Below are 27,820 nucleotides of genomic sequence, written 5' to 3'. Positions count from 1 at the left end.
AAAGGCAGACCCCCACCCACAGTGACAAATGGGCTCCACAGTTCATGCATTCCAGAGAATGCTCTCAGCATCCAGATGGGAGCACCGTCAAATAGGTTGTAGATGGAGAGAGAAAAGGAAAAATTAAAGCCATTAATATGCTGGAAGGAAGAGAGAGACTGGCTCCTTTAAGGGGATCCCTAGGATGTGACTCAGGTTCCTCAAGCCACAGATAGCCCTCTTTCTTATCCCCTAGGGGGTCCAATATTTGGGTTCAACCCCCTTGACCACAGAAGTGTCACACATACTTCTTTGTTTCCTGTCCCCTCACTGAGGCTGTTATAAGGCAGGGTGTGCCTCACTATTGCTATACCTAGGGGAATAAGCTCACTCAAATCAAACTGTGAGCAGTGCTAGAAATAATGTTAAATTAAGTATAGGATGGTGCTTCCTGTGACTAAATTTTTCATTGTATCTTATTGATTTATTGATATTTATTAATTAAAAATGTGGGACAGCACACACCAGGGTGCATAGTTGTAAAGAGATATGTCGGAACATGTCTCCCTTGTCTCTCTCCACACACACAGCCAGCCACGTGTGCTTGCTCCCAAGGCACTGACAGGGCGCGCCCTCTAGCCCTGTCTTTACGACTTGCCACCCTGGAGTGGTGTTCCCCACCAACGCAGACATCCGGATGCATTTATGAGTGCACGTACGATCTGAAGATGTTTTATTTATAAGTGGCCAACTCACTGCAGCATTGAAACACGCGTTTACAAATATATATCTGTTTTATGAAACCCTATTCCTTTGTTTTAATAGCTGAGCTATCCAGCCATAGCATGATAATGTACAAGGTAAATGGGTCTCCATCTCTAGAACCTGTTCCAAGTTTCCTCAAATGTGACTAACTGCATGAATTTCCCAACCATCAGAGACCTCCATATCAAAAAAAAAAAAAGATGAGTTTATTCTAGACATGCAACCTGCACAGTTATAAATTGCAGGGGTTTTAGGGGTGAACTTTAACTTGAAACTGCCCTGAAAACTGAGATTTTGCTCCAGGGGTAACATGAAGAAGAAAACTACCTTCCTGGAAAGCACGTAAAAGGGAAACATACTGCTATATTAAATTTGGGGATGAAAACTGTATTACACAGAAGTTTGGGTGTTTAGAGTATTTACAAGGATGAAATACAAAGGTTAAAAACCTTTGAACTGATATAAAATGCTTATTATTTAAAGTGGTGAGAGAAAACTGATCAGAATTCATCCTGATTGCAATAATCTAGAGACAAGGAATGGTATGCAAAACATCAGAAAGAGTAGACTATAATTATTATTTACCAACGCTCAATGCTAACGTTATTCTAACAGCTTGTGCATTGTCAAATCAACAATCTGCACTAAATAAATGACCATTTGGGAATTTGTTAGGGAACGACTCTGTTCCTCTCCCTGCTTGACTAAAAACTGTCATTTGTAATCAAAGAAAGCGGCCTTGGAACTGAGAACCCAGCACTTGCAGCCTTACAGTTGCCCCTTTCTGAGCAAAGACTAAAGACTCACATTAACTTGATCTCTTACAGCCAATCTAATTTCATTCTACAAGAATCCAAAAGGATGCCACGGGACATTCAGAATTTCCTCTAGGATTGCACTAAAAACTTAATATGCTCACTATCTTTTCTGTTACCAAGCCTCTGAATTCTGAGAAGCTGTAATAGCAAATAAGGACGAGGAGTAACCTAGATTAACTTGTGACCCTTGAGTGTGAGGCAAAGGCAAAGGATTCTGCATGAAGCTTCAAAATAGTGATGGGTTTTTAAGAAGTGAAAACTACTATATGAGGATGTGAGCTTCAAGAGCAACCACCCAAACGAAGTAAATTATACTGGCTTTCTGGAGCCTGTGGATACTTTAAATCTGTAACTAAAAACAGCTACTTACCATCAGCTCCTCAGGCGCGGGCCTTTCCTTTGGCTGTTTCCGCATGCTGTAAGAGAGAGACTCACATTATCCGTACCACTCGTAAATCTGTGCCATAATTCCCACCACTGGAGATTTGCTCTGGAATTTGAATGTTTTCAAATTTTACCACGTTCAACTCTTGGCCACAGCATCAGCATGCATTCTCTTTTGTTTATTTTGGCCTTCAAATAATCAGGTTTGGGGGGAAGCTCATGAATCAAAAATACAAAGTTTTTTTTTTTGTTTTGGAGTTACTCTCGTAATATAGATAAATAATCAATTTAAATTTACCCTAATTCTACTTTTGAAACGAATTATGAAGGAAAGCAGCAATGTTCTCTTCCTGACTTGGTTATCAATCATTTCAAATAAATTTAGGGTATAATATACTTCTTTTTTGGTAACTGGGATAAGACAATAATAAAAGAAATGTGATGATCAGGTCAAATGAGAAAACATCTCATTCCTTCATTATTATTCTGAATAACAAATCATATATAAAAGAGGTCAAACATCTAGATAATGCTACAAAATTATAAATGGGTTATTACATTATCTTGTCTTTATTTTGGCTTCTCTGCAAGTTGATAATTCATTAAACAGCTGTGGGGAAGTTAAGTTTGCTTAAAGAATCACATACCTCTTGTAAAATATTTCTTCTGACATACAACAGGCATAATTAGTAGCTGCAGCATGTACTTAGCTAGGTGATGAAGCACCCATTCATGGGACTGAGGTAACCATGGGTAAGCTGCCTACTGATGGCCAATTTATACTAAACTCAGAGTATTTGCGGGATGAAGTCATGAAAAGACATTGCTGCTTCTGCTACCTCGAAAATCATAGACACTTTTTCTTCATATGAGTGAACCTCAAACAAGCAAGCAAAAAAAGAGAAAAAAACATACAATCTCTGCATTTGCTGACAGCACTTTTTTTTTAAGTAGAGATCTAATGATCATTTGGTAAATAAGAACCGTAGTTACGAACTGTTAATGACACCGAGGACATTTGCCTTCCCTATAAATAACCATATGCACCTCTCAAATACTGCATCCATTAGCAAGTAATTCAAGCTGTCTCACCAGTGGATTTGGTAACACTCCTAATCTGACATTCCAAAGTAGCTGTATCTCTTGGGAAAACAAGGCTATTACCCACTATCATTTCTGTTTCGGCTTGACATCTGTGGAAATTTCAACACAGGTTATCCCTCCCTCTGTCTCCATAAAACTTTAATATAACAGCTGATCAATTTTTTGGACAGAAGGCAGGCAAGGCCCTATCTGCTCAGAATGGGCCCCACCCCCAGGTTGGTCCCAGACCACACAGCGAGATAAGCAGGGTGGTCAGGGCACAAACCCAACATCTCTGAGCAGGTGATGCCCAAACCCAGTGCTCCAGGCAGCTCAGGAATTGCACGGTTTGTTTTCCAATGTGCACATTTCAAAATGGGACATTCCCATCATGTGCTTCTGTTACTAGGAATTCCACATAAAGGAAATAAAGAAAGACTAATACATATTTCTAGATAATGGTTCTAGTATTAATGAGCTTAGGATTCCAGTGTTTAGCCAATATGTATGCTTTTTAACAACATGGCATGTTTTGGAAATAAAATGTTTGCAGAATGAAAGTAGTTTTTACAAGCTATGGAATATTATATAAGTATTTTAAATAAACAGAAATAGTGCTAATAAAAATTTTAGAAGTTGGGGGTTAAAAATCTCTTCCCCACATATTTTCTCTATGGAATATAAACTACATAAGACATTTTTATTAAGAGGTAACATATTACACTTAGTCAAAAAGGTGATAAAGCTTGACATTTATATTAAGGAATATTTCTTGGTTTCACTTGAGCAGCAGCATCAGATGGCTCATGGGGGAGGGGGAGGGGGGCGTGTTCAGCCATTCCGGGTTAGCAAGGACTCCTGAGTGCACGTCTTGTGGCACCACAGGGACCAAGGGCTCATCTTCCACGAGTGGACGTGACTCTGAAGGGGTGATGAAATGATGAGGACTTTAGGAAGGAGGGAAAGAGAAGGAAAGGCAGTTAGGAAGGAGTTCCAGAATGTGCAGAACAGCTTCCGATCAGTCGTGTCTCCTGCTTTGGGGCGGTCATGTCTATGCTCCCAATTTCCTTCTCCCTCTCCCTGTCTCTCCATGTCAGGGTGAGGGAGCAGGAAGGAGGATGGCAGTGGGGGAACTGGGCCTTCCAGGGCCACAGGGGTGTGTCCCAGTAGGGGCGAGGTGGATGATGTGAAAGCGGTAATAAAAGAAAACTTCATTCTATGGGGAAGAAAAAGGCAGACGGCTGGAAAAGAACCCTTACACCTGTTTCCTCAGATGTAAAACGACAAGGGGTTGCCTAGAGACTGAGAGATTCTGTGGCCCCTTTGATCTAAATCCTGTGGTTTTCAGTTCTTACAAAGGTTAAAGTGGGCCTAATGGAACCACGTTTTCATAGCCTCTCTAACATCAAAATTCACTGAAATGGGACACCAATATTTTGTCTAAAATATAACCAAAGATAAAAGTTATTTACCGAAAATCCAATAAATTAATAAACTATTCTTTTCCACTAAGTGATAGGCATTTTTATGGGTAACTTGAGGTCCCATTAATAAAAATAAGCTTCACATGTCTGTGCAACAGGGGCTATAAAATTGTGCATTTCTTAAAAAAAAACAACAACAACTGAATAGCAATAGTATCTGTGCTCAAAGAAGTAGCCTGATTCTCAGAAGTTTATTAAAACAGGAAGAAGCCTCTAAAGTACGTTTATGACCCTGTGTGTAAATAATGTTTACATAATTTAAACAATTCCTTCAGCTTTGCTGCCCCATCTGCCCAAGGCCCTGAAGTCCCTCCCGTCTCCAAAAGGAAGCAGGGAGAGCCATAAGGTCTCACAGAGCCGGCGAGTTAATGGCATGTATCATTTACATTGAGGGCATGGCATGTTTGCAAACAGGCTCACCACTGAGTGATGAAATGTACAAATGGCTCGGAGAACTCTCCAACCGGAAGGACGGGTGAATCCTGGGATGGAGAAAAAACAAGTCATCAAAAGTCACAGCAATTCCTTGTCTTTCTTTATACCCTCCACCCCATCCCAAAGAAGCAAATAAAGATGACTATATAACAAGGATTCACCAGCATGTGGAAAGGAAAATAAGGCATCATCCAATTAAAAAAAAACCTGTCTATATCTCTTTCACGTTTATTTAAAAATGCCAAATTTAAAGCCACACACATTTTATAATGGTGAGAAACAGGAGAGCAAAGAGGGAAGGGAGGTGAAAAAAGGACAATGATAGCCACGGGGTAGGAAAGAAGGTACGAAAGTGTAAATGAGAAATTAATGATTATTTAAGTAACACACAAATGGTCGTGTAATTAACCAAGAGCTGTGAAATTATTCTTCTGTTGACCTTTGTTTCTTTTACTGGGTTTGCTATTTATTTACACTTTCCTTTTTATTTACATTTATTAGTATATTCAGTTGCTCTTAACTGCTTGCTTTTAACTGAATCATGGTCAGAGTTGGGTTGTTGTTTTTTTTTTTTTCATTTTAATAGAAAAGCTTTGAAAGGGGAAGAGCTGTTTACTAAAAAAGAATTTCAGCCTATTTGCCAGTCTAGGCAAACTCATCACAGGAGAAAGCCAGTGGATTAAGGACGCCATGAAAAACGCCCATCTTGACCACTGGCAGAACTAGGGTGGGGATGGGAGTCACTCAAGAGAGCAGGAAACTACACAGCAGCAAACCACAACCACCATGTAACACAGGGAGCAGACCCCATCACCATTTGCAAAGGAAGGCTTTAAGAATTTAGGAGTTTTTCCAAGAATGACAGAGAGCGCCACTGTGTTTATAGTGTAACAGCTCAGGATGTAATGAAATTACACTGCAGAGTACTTTAACAGTCATCTCATTAGACCTACCGTTGGAACAAGAGAGCCACATAAAGTAGGCAGCTGCAAATGACTCCATTCTCGTCTATTCTCATTTGCTATTAAAAATACCTTTCGGCGGCTTTTTTCCTCCCTGACATCCCTACACAAAGTGCCCTGCAAAGTATGATACATGCACCTATTTAAATTAACAAAGGAATGACTTATTTTAATCTCACTGTGCTTTGGAGTGCTTTGGCCATTTGGATGAGCAATATATCATTACATACAACCTTCTAGCGCTGCAGGCAAGAAACTCAGAGCATGCGGCATTTGGTGGGAGCCAAACAATTTCTCTAGCACACAACTGTGTCAAATGCATGCATGTATTCATTATTGAGAACGAGAGGAAATAGCTTTGATGTAGTGGAAAAAAGAAGATGATAAAAGCACCTCTGCAATATGCGTGTCATTATCAATGGTGGCAGATAGATACAATTGCACAGCCTCCTCTGTGATTAGTAAATATACATATAATTGCTGTGGCCAATTATCAGAAAAATGAGATCGGTAATTACAAGACAGAAAATTAACTAGAACTCTTATTAAGGCTTTGTTTCCAATTCAAACAATTGGAAACTGGTGGAAAATACAATTAAATCAAAGGGAACTGAGGGGGTCAAAGCAGCCCAAAAAAAAAAAAAAATCCCAAAGAGGTTTAAAAATAAAAAAAGGAACCAAATGTTTCTTAGTTTTTGCATATCTGTCCTCTTTGAATTGACTCTGTTCATCCAGAGGAGAGGTAGTTTAGTAATCATAAAGTTAAAATTCTCATCAGTAGAGAAAGGCTTCCAAGAGGAAAAGAAAACAAAGGAAAATGGGAGCGAAATAAAATCTTGCCGAGTTCAAGGGATTACATGCAGGCATTACATAGAGCGGACATGAAACATGGGGGGCTGATGAAACAGTCTGCTCAGAAGAAACAAGGCGCACAGTAACGTGACAAGTCCTCGAGAAAGGGACCATAAAATGGTCACGGAAGTCCTATCCGTTTGAAGAGCAAAAATAAAACATGATATCAATTTCAGCCCAGTCTGTTTTAGGAAAGCCATATATATAACCAACCTGCGAGATTCTACAAGGCCCAGTTCAAGAAGTGACGTTTTACTGCCTCAAACACTATTAGTAAAAAGATATTTCAAAGTCTGAGGTACAAAAATTATGGACTCTGACCAGGTAGTTAATTTTTTCTAAGTCATTCTGTTTTGAAATTTTTTGGGACGTGGCAGTACTGCAAGTATCTGAGCAGCAGTTGCTTTGAGATGAATGTTTAGGAAAATAAAAGCCTAGTGTCTTAATGTGGCTGAATATTTACCGAGACGGTTAAAATTCTAGACTGGTTTTCTACAAAGATCCTGGTGTAAAACGTGATGCCGATGTGGGCCTCATTTCAAAGTATGATACCAAGAGTAAACTGATGAACTATAGGCAACTTGATGAAGATGTCATTTTAACATGGATGAGAAACAAAACGGGGGAACTGTGACGTCTTTGCATGGGTACTTAATTTTATTTAAGACCTGATATTGTAGCCTGTTAAGTTCCTCATAATATAAACTAAGGAACACTGGGTGGTACCCATGAATAATTTATTTCACTTGTGAAAATGCCAGCACAAGTCAACTCCGCAGAACCACCGAGTGGATTTTCATCTCAGTGGTGCCTGGAAAGAATCAGTCATCAAAGATGCAGGGGAAATTCTAATCTCACACGCATAATGCCAGATACTTCTTTTCATTTTAAAATCCATGTCTCTTGTGTATCTCAGAGGAGAATTTTCTGAGATACAGAAGACTGACGAGTGCCTGGGTGGGTGGGTGTCAAGAATGCTACATGTAAACATGGAGGCAGGGAGTCCTCGGACAGCATCCTCCAAATCCACAAAAGCATGCAGGCTGTTAACGTCCCAAAGGAACAGACATGATAGCGATCACCATGCTGCAGGATTTTTCAGGTTTACTTTTCTTGTTTAAAAACAAGCTTAAAAGCAAGTAAAATTAGAAGTTAGTTTAGATCAGGATGTAAAAAAAATCTCCAAGAACCTGTCTATTTTGTTATCTAATTCCAATCTGTGCAAAGGGGACGGGGAGGCTCACAGGAAAGCTGCTCCGGTGTCTCCGTGGCCCCGAAGGAGGGCAAGTAGTCATTTACCTTAGAGTGAGAGCAAGAGAGAACCATGCCCAAGGGTTCAGAGCATCTCTAAAGTCCTGCTACTTTTGCTGCTACTTATCAGAAATGTTCTCTGTGAAACACAGGTTCAGGCAAAATTCTAAAAATGTAAACACAAATTAGAGAAGCAGTTACACCAACAGCTCAGCACTGGCCGAAACAGACTCTGAATTGTTAACAGAAGTCACTGTCCCTAGGAACTTAGGTGCCACACCTCACCGTGAGGGCTTCTGCGGGACACTTCTCTGTTGAACTTCTAAGCACAGAGGTATGGAACAAAAAGAGTGGCTACAACCTTAACCACAAGTCATGACCTGAGATTCTGGTCCCAAATCAACTTTCAGTGTCCTGCTTAAAGTGACACAAGGCGGATCTTGTATTGAAAACTGCCGTGGCCATTTCAGTAAGCAATTCTGGTCTTCACGGAGGACAGCCTTCAAGTCTCAGAGGTTTTGTGAACTACCTGGTCAGCCCCTTGTGCTGAACAACTGGAGCACAAGCAGGCTGCAAGCTCGGGAACAGTGAAGGACAACAGGAAGGAAGTTTGAGTGATGCCTTTGCCTTGTGAATAATGAGCGGTTCAGGAAGGTCAACCCATTACAACAGCAACTGTTTAATTATTAATTATGCACAATCTATGAGCAAAAGGACAAGTTCAGAATGTTTAATGTATGCTAACTTCAGCTGGACTCTCTCCGGGTATTTTGTGATTAGCACTTGTCAGCAAGGTACTCAAGCATAAAGAAAGGTGAGCAGCAGAAAATCTGAGAGAGTGTGTATGTGTGTGGATCTGCAATGAGGAGGGGCAGGGGAGAGGTCCAACTGCAACCACAGCTGCTGCTAGTTCAGCTGCAGAGCAAGCATGGCAAAAAACTACACTCTGTTACCTCGAGAACAGGCAGGTAAGTTGGATACTCCAAATAGAGACAATACAAATGAGAAAAACACTTTTGAAATGACTTACTTAAAAAGGAAATCATTATTTCAAAGGCATAGTTTTTTTTTTAAACCATGATGTTTCTTGGCTTTAAAGGATCTGTGTCATTTATGTTCACACACATGCTAGTGCAAACACAGACACACACACAGACACATACACACACAGAGATACACACACACACACACACTATAACTGGCAGAATCTGAATAAACTCAGTGGATTATATCAGTGTCAATTTCCTGGTTGTGATATTGTACTGTACTTTCGAACTGTTACCACTGGGGGAAACTGGGTTAAGGATACATAGGATGTCTTTACATTATTTCTTATAACTGCATGTGACTCTAAAATGATGTCAAAATAGAAAGTTTAAAAGTTAAAAGGTAAGGAGTTATTTTTTAAAAACTCATTGAAGTCCAGGTTTTTAGTAGAGTTCTGTTTTGAATAATGGAGAAGCCTGGTATAACTATTCAATTGGAAAACAGGTTGAGGAACCTTTGCTTTCAAATGTACCTGAGGATTTAATTTTTGCCTTTAATTCATAATAAAAGACGACAATGGAATCTGACAATGATGTGGTGGTGAATTCAGACACTGATAGGCAGAGACACAAAATACTGTATAAAAATGATACAACCACTCATTACTTATTTACTGCTTCATTCATTCAACAAGTTTCTTGACCCTCTACCATATCAAAGGTGCTTCGGTGGGCACTGCAAGATGGCTGATACTTAATCCACATCCTGGAAGTATTCGTGCTGTTCAGAGAGATAAGATGTGCACTTCTAAGAATGAGGGGGAAGAAACTAGGAGAGTCTGGAGGGCTGGAATATACCATCTTTGGTCTCCTACTTTCTTCTATCCTCACTGCCAGAGAAGCACCTCGGGGTGAAGAGACCTTGAACATCTTAATTTGTGTAATGTTCCCTTCTCGTGTGCAAAAGAGACATTCCTCCAAACCAAGATTTTACACTTATTGGGAGTAAATCAGAAAGAAGATAGGACAAATTCTCAAGAATCTCAAGGTGTTGGCCACACTGGTGAATTCTGAGGTCAGCTGTGCTGTGATTAGATTAAACCAGACAAGTTAAGCGAAATATGGCCATCCTTTCTAACAGCCTATTTATAGCCTTCTTGGTGTCAAGCCATCAAGCCAACAGGTAATTAACATCAGACAGTCACCTATGGTCTGACCAGAACTGAGAGCTATGCTCTAACATTTTAAAACTAAATCTTTTAATTCAAGCCTCATGTTCCTTTGGCCTGGCTCAACAATTTCTGGTCCTGCACGCTGGCATTGATACTAATTGGCATAGCTCTCCTAGTATGCTCCATGTCTGTCCACAATGCTGAGGTGGAAGGCTGTCTGTGATTCCAATGGCTTCACATCAGACTGTGTACAACATTTTGCTTTATCAGATCTCAAGTTGTTTTTTGATCCTCCCCTGTTCACTGCCTTAAAGTGGTATCTTTGTGAGACAACTGGCAGAATCCACAGGGCAAATCTGCTCTTGACTGGGGAGGAAACCTTGTTTGCTTGGGCGGGGGTGGGGTGCGGGGAAGACACACACACAAAAGAAAGAACAGAGTCCTCGCCTTTAAAGGCCTCCACAGGGGACTTCCCTGGTGGTCCAGTGGCCAGATTCTGTATTCCCAATGCAAGCGGTCCAGGTTCCATCCCCGGTCAGGGAACTAGGTCCCACATGCTACAACTAATGCTCAGCACAGCCAAATAAATATATTTTAAAAAATCTCCACAGAAGTCATCTCCAAACCAAAAATCTACCCATCCGAAGCATAATCCAATGGTAGATTCTGGGAAATTAGCTCAATTTTAATATTTTGAAGGTTCTCAGTGTTCAATCTGTAAGTTTCCGCTATAACAGACTGGAGCCGGGGGTGGGGGGCGAGGAAGGCAGTCACATCTCATCAGAGAGAGAGAGGCAGAAAATGGATAGACAAGTGCTCAGTCAGAGAGTAATTCAGCCTGGTTAATATATTAGTAAATCAGAATTCCATACCAGGCTTGTACAAATTCAATCAATGCTTGTTCAGAACACTTAGTTTACTTAAAAATGTGGCCACTTTGTCAGGGAACAATAAGTGTTTTGACCCTAGAGTCTATTTTTGATTTCACAATCAGTTCTATCTCATCTGCAGGATGCAATGATGGACAGCGCTGGGGTGAGAAAGAGGCTTTGACTTTAGGAAGGCTTGCAGATGGACGTCATCAGAAAAGGAAGCCTCTGACCCTCTTCAACTGGAGACCACGGAGCCCTTGTCTTACTCATCTTACTCCACATCAAGACTTGAGCAGAGAAAGTGAAAGATGATTCAATTTCCACGCCGGGTCACCTCATGCTCTGGGTTGCCAGAAGTGACAAATTACACGTGTGGGCATTTGGGTGTGAAGTTCTATTCACTGGGTCCTGGCTGACAGTATCAGCTCATTTAACTTGTCTCATGTGGACCTGGAACCAGGGGCAAAAGGCTAGAATTTTCACCACTGAAACATCCACCTTACCCTCAAACTGTTAAATCATAGGAGAACCAGTTAGTAGCCAAGAGAACATCACTACCAGACAGCTTATTAAAAAAAATATATATATAAATGAACAGTTCTAAAGGAATCTCTGAAATTTGAGATTATGCAGTCCCCTCTCTCCTCCCCATTTTCTCCTAAATGTTTTGGCAGTTCTTCAGTACTGGGATAAAATAGAAGATAAACTTTGTCATTTATGTCAAAACTAACCCTTTTTTTTTTTTTTGTCATTTAAAAGACTTACATTTACTCAGATATTTTCTAAACATATGGCAAAGATCTTGGTGTTTCATAAAATTCCTTGAAAATAGGTAGGTGGAAAACTTGCAATGGATTAATCTCTCAAAACCATATTTGCAATTGCTTCTTTTCCAAAGTCAATGAACATCTTTTTTTTCTCTTTTTATTTTAGGTCTCTTGTTGGTCATAAGCTATAGTTCACAGTATTATTTGGAGGAGCCTATCTGAATGGTACACACACATATACACACAGACACACTGACATTCACATATGTCTTCCTTTTCAATGGCTTAGGCAGAGCAGAAAAAAACAGGCTTGTCTCATACCAAAGGGATTTCATTTACAAAAGTAAAACCTGTTATTGTTCCCTACCACTCTCCCTGTAGCCTCCCAATGCATTTCTATTGCTTTTTCATAAAACATTGGTGCAAATAATCAAGCATGACCATTGACATCCACGAGATTGAGTTTTAGGAACCATTAAATGAGCTCACCCTCATGGGAAGTCTCCTGCTCAGGCTAGTCTAAAGGTAATTATTCAGCAATTCCTACCTGTGGTTTTACCTAGTCCCTATATAGTGTTTGAATTTCATACACTGGTAAGGTTAGGTTTTTTTTTTCCTTAGGAAAAGTCCAGCTTACACATGTTTGATCCAAGACCTAAATTATAATGTTAATATACACACTACCATTTCACCAGGTTCTATGTGTAGAAGTGATGATTAAAAGCAATCTTAAAGGTAGTTCATAAACTATATTAAACAAAAATGCAAGAGGAAGATCCAGGAGTGAAAAAGAGCCCTTAACAGATTCCTAAATGAAAGGAATTATTCCTTTTTTCATTGGTAAAGGGTTAACATTGAAACAGCTGAATTACATCCACATACTGTTCAAGGGCAAGAACCTGGCAGGTCCGTGTCCTGAAAAATCAACAAGCCATAACGCTATCCAGATAGACTCAGGGAACTTGCTGAAATCCAAAGTCCTCATCGCCACACTGTGTGTCCTCCTGAATGTTCACTCAACTGTTAGTTAAAATAATTACTGCTGTTTGCCACCTGCACTGCCAGCTATAGATACAGGAAAGAACAGAACTTCCAGTGGCTTCACGGTGTAGGAGTGTCGGTCGTATTTGCTTACACATTTTTATAAACCAATTCAAAGGTGATGTCAGCTGTGAGTCGCAGGTTGAGAATCATATGTCAAATTGTGCCATACCTGGTTCCATACAATAAACACAGAGACAAGGGGATTGAAAGCTGGCTAAAGGAGATACCGCCTCAGTTTAAAATTAGCCAGTATGAGAGGAACAAAGAGAGGAACAGGGAGGGAGGAAGGGAAAGGAGGTGAAAAAAATAGAACTACACACTGTGAAATGAACAAGTTCAGTTAGAACGTTCATCAGGATTTGGAAAATCATAATGCCATCTGCTACTCTGGACCTCAGAACATCAGGGATCTCATGGGCCCAGACGCTTCCATTTCCAGGAGGAAGGAAGGAGCTTAACACTCCCTGGAATGCTGCCTCCGTTCTGGAATGGAGGCAACACCCCAGCCGACCAGTTTGGACTCTCTTTTGAGAACATTTGTACAGCTCACAGACACGTTTCCCCTGGTTTAGGGAAAATTAACGGCAGGCAAAATGATTACAGCGACTCGGCAGTGAGGCAGAGCCGTGCCCCAGCCCGAGCTGCTGCGTAACTGACCCTGGCATCCAGCGTGGGCTCGGGGTGTGTAGGTCCCATCATGGTGGATTAAACGAGCACTGTCCTACGGCTGGATAAGACTTCACAATAGAGCAACACATGTTAAATGACAGCAGCCAAAACTGGCCCCACTAGGCAACTGCCCATTCACAGAAGCTATTCACGAGCCTTCACCACCAAGAAATTAATTCATTAATAATACATCAGGCTTCGTGGACAATTCAAAGGAAACAACACAAAGCTACTTGTTCAATGACTGTCTGAAGATGCAGAATTTTCCCTGTTTAAAAAAAACACACCAATCTAACTGACTTACCAAGATCAAGATCATAGGGATGCTTATGCTAATAATTTGATTAGTAAAAAAGAAGAAGTGAAAAAAATCTATCCACTGAATTCATTCAGTGCCACTAAGAAATAATAAGAATATATATTTTTTTCAGCAGTAGCTAATAAAATCTGATTTTATATAGCTGTATTTAAATAATTATTTTTTCCCACTTTAAACAACTATATATTCTTCAGACTATCAGGAAAATTTCTGTTTTTAACTTGCTTCTTCTGTTACATTTAAAAATTTTCCTTCCTTCTTTCTCCTTCCTCCCAACAACTCATAAATATGAATTAAATATAATTATAAATGAACAGAACATTAACTTTTGGATTACTGCTGTGTTTTGGTAGAATGTTAATGTCATTTCTAAAGAAACAGTTATTACCAAAAGAAAAAGTAATTACTAAAGGAATCATGGCCTTAATGCTAACCTATTTTCAATCTTCAAGCCACTCAAACTGCATTAATTTAAACATACTGGACTTTTCAAAAGAAGTATTAGATTTCAAAAGATTGCCTTACATAAAAGAGGAATATCGGTTTTCAGGATCCCAATTATACATTCCCGACATTCTGAGACAGAGATCTAGTTAACAATACTGCAGGAGGACACAACTACTATGTATCTACTTGTATTAACTTACCGAGTTTCTAATGCCTCCCAGTCATTAAGTTGTACAAGTCACAAATAACATGAAATCCCACATTAGCAACACCCATTTAAGCCAGTGGTTAGAGTGTCAGCCACTGTGATGGGAAGCTCCAGGCAGGCATGGGTCGTCAGACAGCTCAGGCCATAGAATCTTGTCTCACTTAAACTACCTGCAATTTACGTGCTGTGAAAGCAACAGGCCATCCTAGGATGCTGGAAGCAGGAGGGAAGGGGGTATTCCTTTTACTCTTGGCTAACTTAAGAAATCAGAATTATGGTGAAGGCCCTCAGGCAAAAAGTGAATGGATATTATTCCCTCTGGAGCTGGTTAATACCACTTTTTGAATTCCAAGGAGGTATTATTAGACAGCCATGTTCACACATCCACACCCCTACCCCCACTCCCAGAAAGCACCTGCTTATGTGCATACTCCAGCAGCTTCTCAGTTAACCAGCCCTCAGTTAACCTAAGAAGGAGTGATTCTCCATGAAGGAATTTTTAAAAGGTAATAGTGGTTTAATAGCCAATCCTTTTGTATACATAAATCTTTCTAAAAGGAGTCAATCTCCTCCCTGCCAACTTAAACAGAATATGCAGAAGAGAATTCAATTCTTTTTTACAGGCATGGAGTCATTCTTATAGACAGTGAAACCGAACTGTGTTGTAATATACTTCTGCCCTGGGGGCACGTCTGCAATGCTTTCTAAGTTGTCTTCTTTTACAGTTTTGAAAAATAATCTCTCCCATTGATGCCAGAATGTTCAGCTGTCACTTTTTGCTTCTATCAAGGGCAGTTACAGTGTAGTAAAAAGAGCTGTGTCCTTTGACCCTCAGTTTCCTCATCTGTAAAACAGAGTGTAGTGGGAAAGCAATGTGACACTGGGGAACACAGTGGAAAACAGCTGGTAAATCATAAAGGTTAAGGCCAGACTTGTGAGTTTTGATAAAGGACTGTATTTATTAGCTAAGTATCTCCTCATCATACACTATTACTTTTTGGATTTGGTTTTCTGAGGTCTTAAAAAAGGTAGTAACTTCTTATAATTACACATAAATTTCATTCAACAAATACTTATGAATAGATACAGTACTAGGAAGACAGGGAAAAAAAAAGCCTGGGAACTTAAAACTTTAGCTGATGTATTTCTTATAACTGAATCTGAAACAGGAATTGATATAGTTTTTCAAAAAATAATTTTATTTTTGACTGTGTTGGTTCTTCGATGCCGTGCGCATTGCAGGGAGCAGGGACTACTCTCTAGGTGTGGTGTGTGGACCTCTCACTGCAGTGGCCTCTCTTTTTGCAGAGCATGGGCTCCAGGCCACGCGGGTGTCAGGAGTTGTGGCTCACGGGCTCTCTAGAGCACAGGCTCAGTAGCTGTCATGTGTGGGCTTAGTTGCTCTGAGGCACGTGGGATCTTCCTGGATCAGGGACTGAACCCACGTCTCTTGCATTGGCAGGTAGATTCTTTACTACTGAGCCTCCAGGTAAGCCTGGAATTCAGTTTTGAAGGAGGTGCTTGGTGCTGTCCTATGAACAGAATGCTAATTATCTCCCCCTTATGTGTGTGTACGCTCCATCTCAGTGAGGGCTTGACTGCCCATGCCAAATGCTTCTTCACTCTCCCCTACGTCCAATTACTCACCAAATTCAGTTTATTCTATTTCCTAAACACCCTTCAAACATGCTAAGGCTGTCCTAGTGAAAAATCTGCATACATTTTGATCAAGACTATAAGCACAGTAAATTCCTGTTGTTCCCAATCCACTTTCCACAAGCCTGTCAGAGTGACTTTTCTAAAACAAATCTGGTTCTGTTGATTCTCTGATTAAAACCCTTTCACCCCCTCCTCTTTCATTTCTGCAAATGCTTTTGGGTACAATGTTTAAAGATTTTTCTAAACCTGGCTGTTGCTTCATCTGTTTTAATACTTTGCCAAGCATTGCAGCCATACTGAACTCCGTATGGGCCTCAAGTATCTCTGAGGCCAACTCCTACTGGCCCTTGGGCTTCCCTTCTCTGTAGAGCCCTCTGGTATATCACCACCCGCTTCATTACAAGCTCTCTTCTCTGTGTATCCCCTGCACCTTGTCTACATTTTGGGTATATGTGGAATTTATGAGGGGGCTTCCCAGGTAGCTCAGTGATAAAGAATCTGCCTGGCGATGCAGGAGACACTGGAGACTTGGGTTCGATCCCTGGTCAGGAGGATCCCCTGGAAGAGGAAATGGCAATCCACTCCAGGATTCTTGCCAGGAAAATCCCATGGACAGAAGAGTCTAGAATTTATAGGCTGCAAACATCATTAAATGCCTTATCATACATGCTCATTTATGTGAGTAGGTAAAACAGCAGTCGCTGTGCTCCTCTGAGAGCTCATCAAGTCTCATACCACTTACACTACCTGCAGTTTAAAGTTGGTGATGGCAGGGAAGCCTGGTGGGCTGCAGCCCACGGGGTTGCAGAGAGTCGGACGTGACTGAGCGACTGAACTCAACTGAAATATATGATTGCTTACGAGCCTGTCCCCCTAACTAGAGCAGAACCTACTGGCAATTGGATCTTAACTAATTCCCTATCCCCAGTACCTAACTCTGGGATTAATACAGGTTTACAGAATGATTGTTTGGGCTACAATCAGTGGTTTTCAAACTGTCACCTAAGGAACTCTAAGGACTTTTATGTGGTTGCCAGAGGTGGGATGGGGACAGTATGGAGACCTAAGCTTCCTAACTTGTGATCAAACCAGGAAGGCTTCAAAGTTAAAAAAATATATATATATATATTTTTTTAACTTTCATGTGTCAAAGGACACCATCAAGAAAGTGAAAAAGCAATCCATAGAATGGGAGAAAAAATTTAGAATCGAGTATCCAGAATACATAAAGAACTCTAACAACTCAAAACTAGTAATTTAAAAATAAAAAGCAATTTAAAAAGAGAAAATGCACTTGAATAGAAGTGAAAAGAAGATATTCAAACAACTAATAAACACATGAAAATATGCTCAATATCATTAAGTCATGAAGGGTATGCAAATCAAAACCACAATGAGATACCATTTCACACCAGTCAGAATGGCTGCTATCCAAAAGTCTACATGTAATAAATACTGGAGAGGGTGTGGAGAGAAGGGAACCCTCTTACACTGTTGGTGGGAATGCAAACTAGTACAGCCACTATGGAGAACAGTGTGGAGATTCCTCAAAAAACTGGAAATAGAACTGCCATATGATCCAGCAATTGCACTCCTGGGCATACACACCAAGGAAACCAGAATTGAAAGAGACACATGTACTCCAATGTTCATTGCAGCACTGTTTATAATAGCCAGGACATGGAAGCAACCTATATGTCCATCTGCAGCTGAATGGATAAGAAAGCTTTGGTACATATACACAATGGAGTATTACTCAGCCATTAAAAAGAATGCATTTGAATCAGTTCTAATGAGGTGGATGAAACTGGAGCCTATTATACAGAGTGAAGTAAGCCAGAAAGAAAAACACCAATACAGTATACTAACTCATATATATGGAATTTAGAAAGATGGTAATGATAACCCTGTATACGAGACAGCAAAAGAGACAGAGGTGTATAGAACAGTCTTTTGGACTCTGTGGGAGAGGGCGAGGGTGGCATGATTTGGGAGAATGGCATTGAAACATGTATATTATCATATGTGAAACAAATCACCAGTCCAGGTTTGACGCATGATACAGGATGCTCGTGGCTAGTGCATGGGGATGGCCCAGAGGGAGGTAAGGGGAGGAGGGAGGTGGGAGCAGGGTTCAGGAAGGGGAACTCATGTACACCCGGGGTGGATTCATGTCAATGTATGGCAAAACCAACCAATATAATATTGTAAAATAATTAGCCTCCAATGAAAAAAAAAAGAAAATATAAAACTGAAAATAACAAGTGTTGACAAGAACATGGAGAAATCTGAACCCTCATAAATTGCTGATGGGAATGTAACATGGTACAGTTGCTGTAAAATGTAGTTTGGAAGTTCATCAAAAAGTTAAATACAATGTTAATACATATATAAGACAAAACAAAGGTATAGAAAATGTACAAAAAGAGTGTAACCGGGCCCATCACTGGATAGGTAACTATGGGTGACACTGGCATTTTCCTGTACTTTACTTGCCTATGGTTTTCTAAACATGTACTACTTGGATAATATTAAACAATAAACACTGTTAAAATGAAAAAAAAAAAAAAAAAGCTAAACACAGAATTTTTGTGTGACCCAGCAATTCCACTACTGAGTACATACAACCAAGAGATTTAAAAACATACATCCACATATAAACTTGTACACAAATGTTCACAGTAACACTATTCCTAATAGTAAAAAAGTGGAAATAGCCCAAATGTTAGTCAACTGATGAAAGTTAGACAAAAATGTGGTATATCCATACAATGGAATATTATCTGACCATAAATACTGATAAATACCTCAGCATGGATGTACCTTGGAAATATTATGCTAAATGAAAGAAACCAAATGCAAAATGCCAGATATTACATGTCCAATTTATAAGAAACGTCCAAAACAGGGAAATTCATAGAGAAGGAAAATACATTAGTTAGTGGTTGCCAGGGATTGGAGGAGAGAGGGGAACTAGGAGTTACTATTAACAGGTACTGGGTTTCTTTGTGAAGTGATGAAAATGTTCTGGAACTGAGCTGTATACTTTATAAGAATGGATTTTAGTTATATAAATTATATCTCAATACAAATGTCAAAGTTAAAAAACAGAAAACAGAAATAAGTTTTTCTATGATGATCTGTACTTAGCAGTCCTTTTCAGCTGGACAGGATATTCCACACAATTATTCTTATGCCAGAACCACCCTTATCTTGATTACTGTAACTTGTAATAGGTTTCAAACTCAGGAAGTTTGAATCCTCTTTGTTTTTTCTCCCCCTAAGATTGCTTTCGATACTCTGACTCCTCTGCATTTCCATAAAAATTCTGGAATCAACTCATTCATCTCTACAAGAATCCACTGGGATTGTACTGAATCTGTAGACCAGTTGGGAGGTACTGCCATCTTAACAGTACTAAGTCTTCCATTCCATGAATCTGGATGTTTTTCTGTTAAAGTCTTTTAATTGCTTTCAAAGATGTTTTGTAATTTTCAATGTAGAAGTTTTCTACTTCTCTTAAATTTATTCATAACTATTTGATTATTTTTGATGCTAACTAACTTGAATTGTTTTCTTAGTTTCACTTTTGAATCATTCATTTTGGGTTACTCATATGAAGAATTACAACTGATTTTTCTAGTTGCGGCAAGTGGGGGCTTCTCACTGTGTGGTTTCTCTTGCTGCAGAGCATGTGCTCTAAGTGCACAGGCTTCAGTGGTCATGTCATGAGGGCTCTGGAGTTGCAGCTCGTGGGCTCTGGAGCACAAGCTCAGCAGTTGTGGCACGTGGGCTTAGATGTCCTGTGGCATGTGGAATTTTCCTAGACCAGGGATTGAACCATGTCACCTGCATTGGCAGGCGGATTCTTAACCACTGGACCAGCAGAGGAGTCTCACAACTGATCTTTGTGTGTTGATTTTATAATCTATCATGTAGAAGATACTTCTGATCAGGCATAAAACAAGACTTACAGGAATTCACTTTTTCCTAGTAAAAGGAATAAGTACACAGAAGTATGTATCAGAAATTTGTTAACTGTCCTGCTGAGCACCTACAGATATTAGAGAGAAATTTATTTTTCACTATAATATGCTTGAAACATATATACACACTCAGAGTGATAATCCATTTTTTTCTGGCTGTCATATTTTAGATATCCTGAACATTCTGAAACACATCTATGAACTCAAAAATGATTTGCAAGACAGTTTCAAGCCCTTCTGTCTGACATTTAGCTTTTTCCTTTTTTGACCTTGTGAACTTCTATTCATGCTTTAAGACCTAGCTTAAATGCCACGTCTCCTCAAGGCCCTCTCCTAATCTACCCCCAGAACACATACTCTTCTGGTGTAACAAACCCTCCTGTTTCTGGGATGTATAGTATGCACCCTATAATGAAGTATAATTATTCATTTCCATACCATTATCTTTTCCAAGTCTGTGGCTGGGTAGGCTCAAGTGGGGAGTCCCCACTTCAGTCTTTTTAGTTTCCAGCACCTCAATTCACTGATTTCCTGGTTGGCTCCAGCCAGCCCTGGGTTTCAGTGACTCAGCTATAACCTCTCTTGTTCCCATCTACCATCACCAGTGTGGTCAGTCCTTTGTTGCCAGTCAAACTGGGAGCCCAGGTACTAGGGAGAGCTCTGGATGGCTACACAGCCTCCTGGGTCCCAGCACGCTGCACTGGCCCAGGATCTGTGACTGTGCCTCTGCCTTTCTACCCTGACTCACCTAATTTGCAGTTGACCTGGGAGCCCTGCCCAGAAGCCCAGTTCTCTCTGGTCTTGGAGGCTGTCCTGAGCATGGCCTGGTCAACCTGGGCTAGTATACAGTGGGCACTTTTGAGAACTATCAGCTGAAATGAATGAGCACAAGTCCACTCATTTTACTTCATCAGTCTTACTTGCTCTTCTCAGATGAGTGTGTTTGACCTTACACACAGCACTTGGGTATCCAATTTCATTTGATACCTTTCAGTTTTGCCATCAGTCACTGTGAGGAGTGTAAAGACTGAAGACAAGATGATCAGATCATCAGGCTAACACGTAGTCACTGACAAGAATGTTAGTAGTCACTAATGAGTCAAGTCACCACAGAAAACAGAGGTGATCACAAGAGAGAACACAAGAAAAGCATGAAGCAGGCCAACACACCCTTGTAGGGCCATTTAGTCTGGGAGCAAATGGCTCTATTCACCTCAAAAAGCCCAAGCATACTGCTGAGTGCCAAAGCAAAGTAACACAGGCAAAATGGCTAGGAAGTTCACTAAAAGAGAAAGGCAAGATCCCCACAATTCTATAACCCTATAGGACATCAATACATCAAAGTTTAGTTCAGTGCTGTGTTCAAAACATGGACCTGAGTCATCAAGAAAAGGTTATGATACAATGAAACCTTTATATCAGTGAAAAATGATGTGACCCACACTTTATCAATAGGGTGCCAGAAGCAAATAAATTTCAGAAACATTCTTTCTAAAAATGAATATTTTCTCATTGACGTCAGAGCTTAAAGCAGTTATCAGTTATCTTGATAGTAAGGGCCACCTTATTTCCCAAAGACCTCAGATGGCCAAGGCATCATGGCACACACAGACATACATGACTGACACCAAACCGAAGTACTTTACAATTCAGGTATTCAAGGACTCGGAGTGGACCCGCTTACGAGTTTTACAGTAAGAAGTTCTCTTGAGAGAAGCAACTCTGAGGCAAATACGGTGACTCTAAGACAGCACTCACACGCTGAGTTAGCCAGGTCCAAGCTGGATAAGCTGCAGCCCCCGCCCTCCTGGTTCTTTGGCTACCCTTCCAGTTCCTATTCTGTGGTTCAAATTTCATGTTCATGGCTCTTACTTCTCTGGTTTAACGTTTGGTGTCTTCTATCTGGATCTAAATGGCTAACTCGCTTTGACCCACAATTGCACCTCCTGACTCCCAACTCCTGAGGTTCACCCCTGGCCACTCTAGCACCGCCTCCTATCCTCATGATATTTTACTACTCCTTCATTCTTTGCCAGGCCATGCTAGGAGTTCAAGGTATGGCCACATAATAAAAAATAAAGTACGTTATTTTGTACATGACTCCAAATACACCCATCTTATCTGAATTAGATTCCTTTGAGGGTGGTCCTTTTTGATTGTTAACTTTTTCCTAAGAGCAACAGTATAGGCTCATTGGAGAGCCATTTTATAATGGGGTATATTCCATGCCCAAGGAGTAAGATGGTTCAAATCCTGGCTGGTTATATTGACTCAGAAATAGAAGCCTTAAATGTCAGATGTAAATGAAGATAGATAGTTAATTGTCCTCTGGGATCTACAAGGGCAGACTTAGCCATTATATTAATAGAAGAGGTTCTCAAACTTTATTGTGCAAAATTACTTGGGAAGCTAGGAAAATGTAGATTCCTGGGCTCCATTCCTAGAAAGTAGAATTCAGTGACCTTGGTCCAAGAGTCTGCATTTTAAACAACTGTCTTAGATAATCCTGATGTAGTTAGTCCTTGAACTACCCATACCTCTTGAGAAACACTGTTTTACAGCAATGAGAAATCTGACAAACATGAGATAAGCACAGTAATCAAAGGATCCCACCAACCCTTCCTTTCTTAGAAGCTATGATGCACCTTGCCTACGGCAGGTCATCTGGCCAACTCATTCCTAATACTCTTATTACCAACCATCAGCTGGTTCCAAGATCAACTTATGTTTGTTTTAAAGATATATGTGAATTTCCCAAGTCTCCATAAAAAAGATATCAATGTTTTTAGATAAAATGGGAATGGAAGTCTAAGTTACAGTTTTCTCTCAACTAAGGAAGAAGTGCTATAAAGAAAAACATACTATTTAAGTTATAAGCTATTGTCCTTCATCATGTAGACCTTCTCTCCTTAGAAAATCTCCATATGATGATTTCAAAGTCTCAAGATTTTACCCAACTCAAACAAGTAAAATATTTTACATTTAATAGCAATCACTGCTACTTTAAATAAGGAATGTAAATATCCATTTGATCCAGAAAATCTTCAAGTGAGCTCTCCAGCAATATCTGTATTATTGGAGAAGACACCTGTACCTGAATATTCTGGTGCCCAAGAGTCTGGCAGACCAAGAACAGTAGAGCCCAGGAAATGTGGCAGGCTGTGCACTTGACTGGGTAGGCGAAGTTTCTGGGGACACTTTCCTAAGAAATCCTGGAGGGGGAGCTCAGGAGAATCAGTTTAATAGGAGGATTCTGATGGGGATGGGATGCCTTCAGAACCTAAGATGACAGAAGACATCGATGAGCTATTAGATCCAGGAGGTCTCTGATACTTGAGATAATGGGGCCTCCATTTGTTTCAGGATGATGCCTTCATTTCTGCACTAACATGGTTTATGGCTTGCATGGGATATATGGACTGACTGATGCAGCCATTAAGGATGCTGGAGCTCCATTCTTACTATTATTGTGATATGTGTATGTGTTTGTTTTTTTCCTAGGAGGATCTTTATTTTTTCTCCCAAATCTCATAACTGGTTATACAGATGTTTAATTGAGAGGAATAATTATGAATTACGATTTTTTCTTTCAAACTTTCCTATCTGAAACATTTATCGCCTTCACTACAAGCATTTCAACTATTGTAAAATTAAAGTTTAAAAAATAAACACTGCTAGAAGGCAAGCCCAAGCCCAGAAAAACTGTTTCTACAAAACGTTAATGTTTCTTAATTGGAATCTTGTATACCATAAGACTGCTAACTTACAGAAAAAAAGGAATTTAAAGGCAGAGTCAAAAGTAGAAAAGCTGACTGAGAATGAAATTCAGGTAGCTTAACTCCATGAAGGCAAGGGACAGTGAAACTTGATGGATAAGGATGATCGGAGGTAGGGTGACTTAACATGTGAGAATACCAGTTAAAAGCACAAAAAGTCAGGAGTATGTTCAGGGGAAATTGCCTAATTAGGAATTAAAGCTGAACTGTTGACCTAGAGCTTTTCAACACTTTTGTCACTCTGCTATGCTTTGGGTAAGTAAAGCAAGGAGGACAAATTTTATCCAGCTTATTTCTGCTGTTCAACTCTGACCTTTGTCTACTGAACGATGTAAAATATCTGTTACAGAAAAAAAATGGTACCACTTTAATTTCCGGCTCCATCCCCATCTGGCCAGAGAGAGGATAAATTAATATTATCGTGTTTTGTCTTTAGGGCTTCTGATACCCCCAAGGACCAGCCTGTAGGATAGTCTGTTTTGGCAGAGATCCTCAGCCGGCATCAGAAGAGCGGGATTCAGGACAAGGCCAGTTCACGTAACACAGCTCAGAGCCATACAACACAACTTGCTCTGAGGATGTTGGGCACTGTGCTTCATTAGGAAACAAAATATAAGCTTTCCACACCATTAGGAATGACTTTAGGAGTGAAAGCACATAAGACGATGCCTCACCTCATCAACAATGCACTGCAGAAGCTGGAGAGGCTGCAATGGGAAAGAAGAGAGGAAAAAGTATTAGCCTGTATGCAATATCTTTACAGTGGAGTGGAAAGAAAAAATCATTAATGCAATAAAATATAGCAAGATTAATCAACAACAGCAAACTCTTATAAAAACATTGATGCTCAGGATGTTCTATTATTTCTAATGGTACCTAATCTAATACAGGCAGTTAAAGGTTTGCATTTTCTTCAAAATGCAATTTGCTAAGTTTAAAACAAGGCATTCAAGCATGCAAAGCAAGCAGCCATCAGGAAAAAGAAAAGTGAATTTTTTTCTGAACTCATAAAGCTTACCATTAAAGATCCCTGGTTTTTCTGAATCTGAAAAAAGGCAATATGTAATTAGCATGTCATAATCAAAATGACTCACTTGGACACATTATGATCACTGAGAGAAAATTATTGCATTGCTGGTGGCAATTTGTGGGCATGTGTTAACACAATTTACATAATGAAAATACACAAATGTTAATAGCTCGCTTCTCATTTATAGGCGAAAGTCAGCAGAATGTTAATTTCACACAACACTTTTTAGTACCCTCCAGGTTGTATTAGAATAGGGAGAAAAACCATAATCCATTTCAAAAGGCTGTTTACGATTCAGATATAAATAATGTTTTATATTGCTAGATTGTGAACACTGGGCTTAATGTTGCAATCATTGCTAATGTTATGAAGCTCACTCTTTTTAAATTAAAAACCGATTTATTTAAAATTGAAATTAAATCATAGTCAGAAATTAGAATTTTGGATTCCTGCCAGTGTCTGCTCACAATCCCCTATTTTGTGAAGAAAACTTTAATTATGTGGTTGAAGTATTTGCCTCTGACTCAAGAGTGGGTGAGGACTCCACCTTTTCCAAAGTTCCTCCAGCCTGTTTCCAGGGCAGCAATGCTTTCTGGGAGAATCAAATGCATGCAAGTTTTAACACTCCTTTTTAGGGGATGAGAGCTGAGTCAAAGAGGGATGCCTGTTCTGGAGGCAGGATGCTCACACAGCTAACACCAGTAAACCACGGCTCTTATAAAGTCACTAAATTAATAAAACATCCACTTAGTAGTTAAAGTATTAAACACTTAAGTGTCCCTCCTGCTCCAACCACCCCCCTAAAAAAAACTGCCTTACAGTTACTACAAATTCAGTGAAAATGGAGTCCCAGGTATTAAATTTCCTAAGGAGGAAAATTCCAGGGCTTATATAATTACTGAGGGGTCAGTGGTTTGTTGGGATAGACTGTGCTTCAACAAGCTGGTAAAATATAGGTAAACTAGTTAATAGTTTCTTATACGCTTTTAATAGTGCTTTTCTTTCACATACACACCCACCCTGAGTCTGGCAAGGATGGTCATTTCTAGTCTATGATGGGAAAAACTGGGCCTCCCAGAGGTTGGGGCAGGCCCGAGGCCTCAGGATCTGGCTGTGGTTGTTCTGGGGCCTCTCCCAGTCTCCCCTCTCTCCAGCATCATATCCGCCTACATCACAGGATTCCTTAAAAACAACTGGATTCACATGTGTTTATATTTGGCATGGTAAAGTTGATAAATTATCAGTTTTGGCACACGGGTTCTTCTCAACTGGACTGTTAAGCTTCTCTAGGGCAGACGCCATGTTTCCTCATTTCTTTTGCATCCCTATAGCTGATCAGAAGACCCTCTCACCCAGTGCTTGAGTGTTTTAAAAAGTGCTTTCCCATGTGTTATCTTGACTGAACATGGTATCCTCTCTTTCCTGCTCTTGGCTCTGCATCATGCCCTCCCCAGGCACAACTCCCTGAAACTTCCATCCGAGGTGGGCTGGGTCTTAGTCTACTTTGGTAGTTCCTACTGAACTGAATACTGTCATGAATTACTGTGCCTTCTTATTCCTCTAGTCAGTGTGTTCTTCTGTATAAGGATCTGCAGGGAAATGTTTACATTAAAAAGGAAGACAGCTCTTAACTACCACCTTGGAGTGGTTAGGATTTTAGTAAAAAGCCACAACACCTTTAAAAAAATCATGAAAACTCCAGGCATATTCTCCTATGAGATATCTTTGGTGCTTGCTTTTACAGTTGGTCCTCGAACAACATGGGTTTGAAATGTGCAGGCCCACTTACACAAGGCGAGTTTTCATTAGTAAATACTACAGTACTCGATGGTTTGTGGTTGGTTGAATCCATGGATGTGAAGGAACCTCAGATATTCAGACATGGGGGGCCAACTAAACTAAACCCAGATGAACCCCTTCATTGTTGAAGGGCCAACTGTATTTTTAAGTATACATAGATTACCCATGCCACCAACATTCTTAGTGAGATATATCTACTTCAATAGGAGAGTTACTTGTAATGAACACAGAGTTAGAAAACCATTTTTGACATCAAAGAGAATGTTTTTCCACACATTTCCAGCAGTTAGGGAGATTACAAATTCTCCAAGGAAAACATTTTAAGTGATATGTTTCAAAATGAATTCAGGGATGGATTGTGAAACATGGTTTCCAGTAACATCCACTGTGTGAACTAAATCGAATTTTCCTCATAGACTGAGACCTAGGAAAAAGTCTTGCCCTATTCTTTGGGTTAAAAGCATGGTTTAAGACCACTTAAAACTGTACTCTTTTAACGTTTACTCTTTACTACAAGAAAAGGAGAAACAGCAATATCAAAGTCTGTTTTATGATCTTATAACCATACTGTTTTGCCCAGGTTTTTAAAGAGAGACATTGTTACCAGGCTTTACTGTATGGTTTTGATAGCAACATATTATATGAAATCATCTTCATAAATTTTGTATTAAGGTAGCAGTGCCAGTACCTGAAATTGATTCAAAATGCTTAAGATACTCAATTACTTTTTAACACTGTTATACAGTGCAGTGACTTATATCTTCTATTTCACAAGAATCTGATGATGCAACATCATTGTAATTGATTCATTTTCTCAATTAAATAAAGCTACTGTGCTTTTCTTTATATGAATGCCACATAGATCGCAGAATTAGATGTATCATCTCCTTTCTCTGTCTCAGATATATGGCCTTAAATGCTATATTCTGTTCCTCTGTTAATTCCAGCAGAAAATTTAATGCCAGGGTCATATTTTTCAAATTCTGAAGTGCCATGTACTCGACTGTATTTATATTAGGCGTATTTTTCACTGCTAAACTCTTTGTTGTTTACCTTTTTCAAGATCACATTA

The 27,820-nt window shown here is 39.8% G+C and overlaps 1 protein-coding gene across 4 annotated transcripts in view; it reads right to left on the bottom strand.

The window, feature by feature from the left end:
• MAP2K5 (mitogen-activated protein kinase kinase 5) overlaps window positions 1-27,820 on the bottom strand; it is a 278,537-nt gene that overhangs the window by 39,276 nt on the left and 211,441 nt on the right. For 2 of the 4 annotated variants that reach the window (XM_055437356.2, XM_055437354.2), the window contains 4 exons: window positions 24,937-24,963; window positions 24,593-24,625; window positions 4,934-4,995; window positions 1,933-1,978 (listed from right to left, as the gene is read on the bottom strand). In XM_055437356.2, coding sequence (XP_055293331.1) covers window positions 1,933-1,978; window positions 4,934-4,995; window positions 24,593-24,625; window positions 24,937-24,963 — 168 coding nt within the window. The remainder of the gene's footprint in view (window positions 1-1,932; window positions 1,979-4,933; window positions 4,996-24,592; window positions 24,626-24,936; window positions 24,964-27,820) is intronic. The other 2 variants (XM_055437355.2, XM_055437357.2) reach the window with 1 other exon arrangement.

The sequence above is a fragment of the Moschus berezovskii genome, chromosome 9 (genome assembly GCF_049115385.1).
Source record: "Moschus berezovskii isolate FMDL1 chromosome 9, NW_MosBer_1.0, whole genome shotgun sequence".
NCBI lineage: Eukaryota > Metazoa > Chordata > Mammalia > Artiodactyla > Moschidae > Moschus > Moschus berezovskii.
Note: the sequence above shows the minus strand (reverse complement) of the source record. Positions and strands in the feature narration are given on the sequence as shown.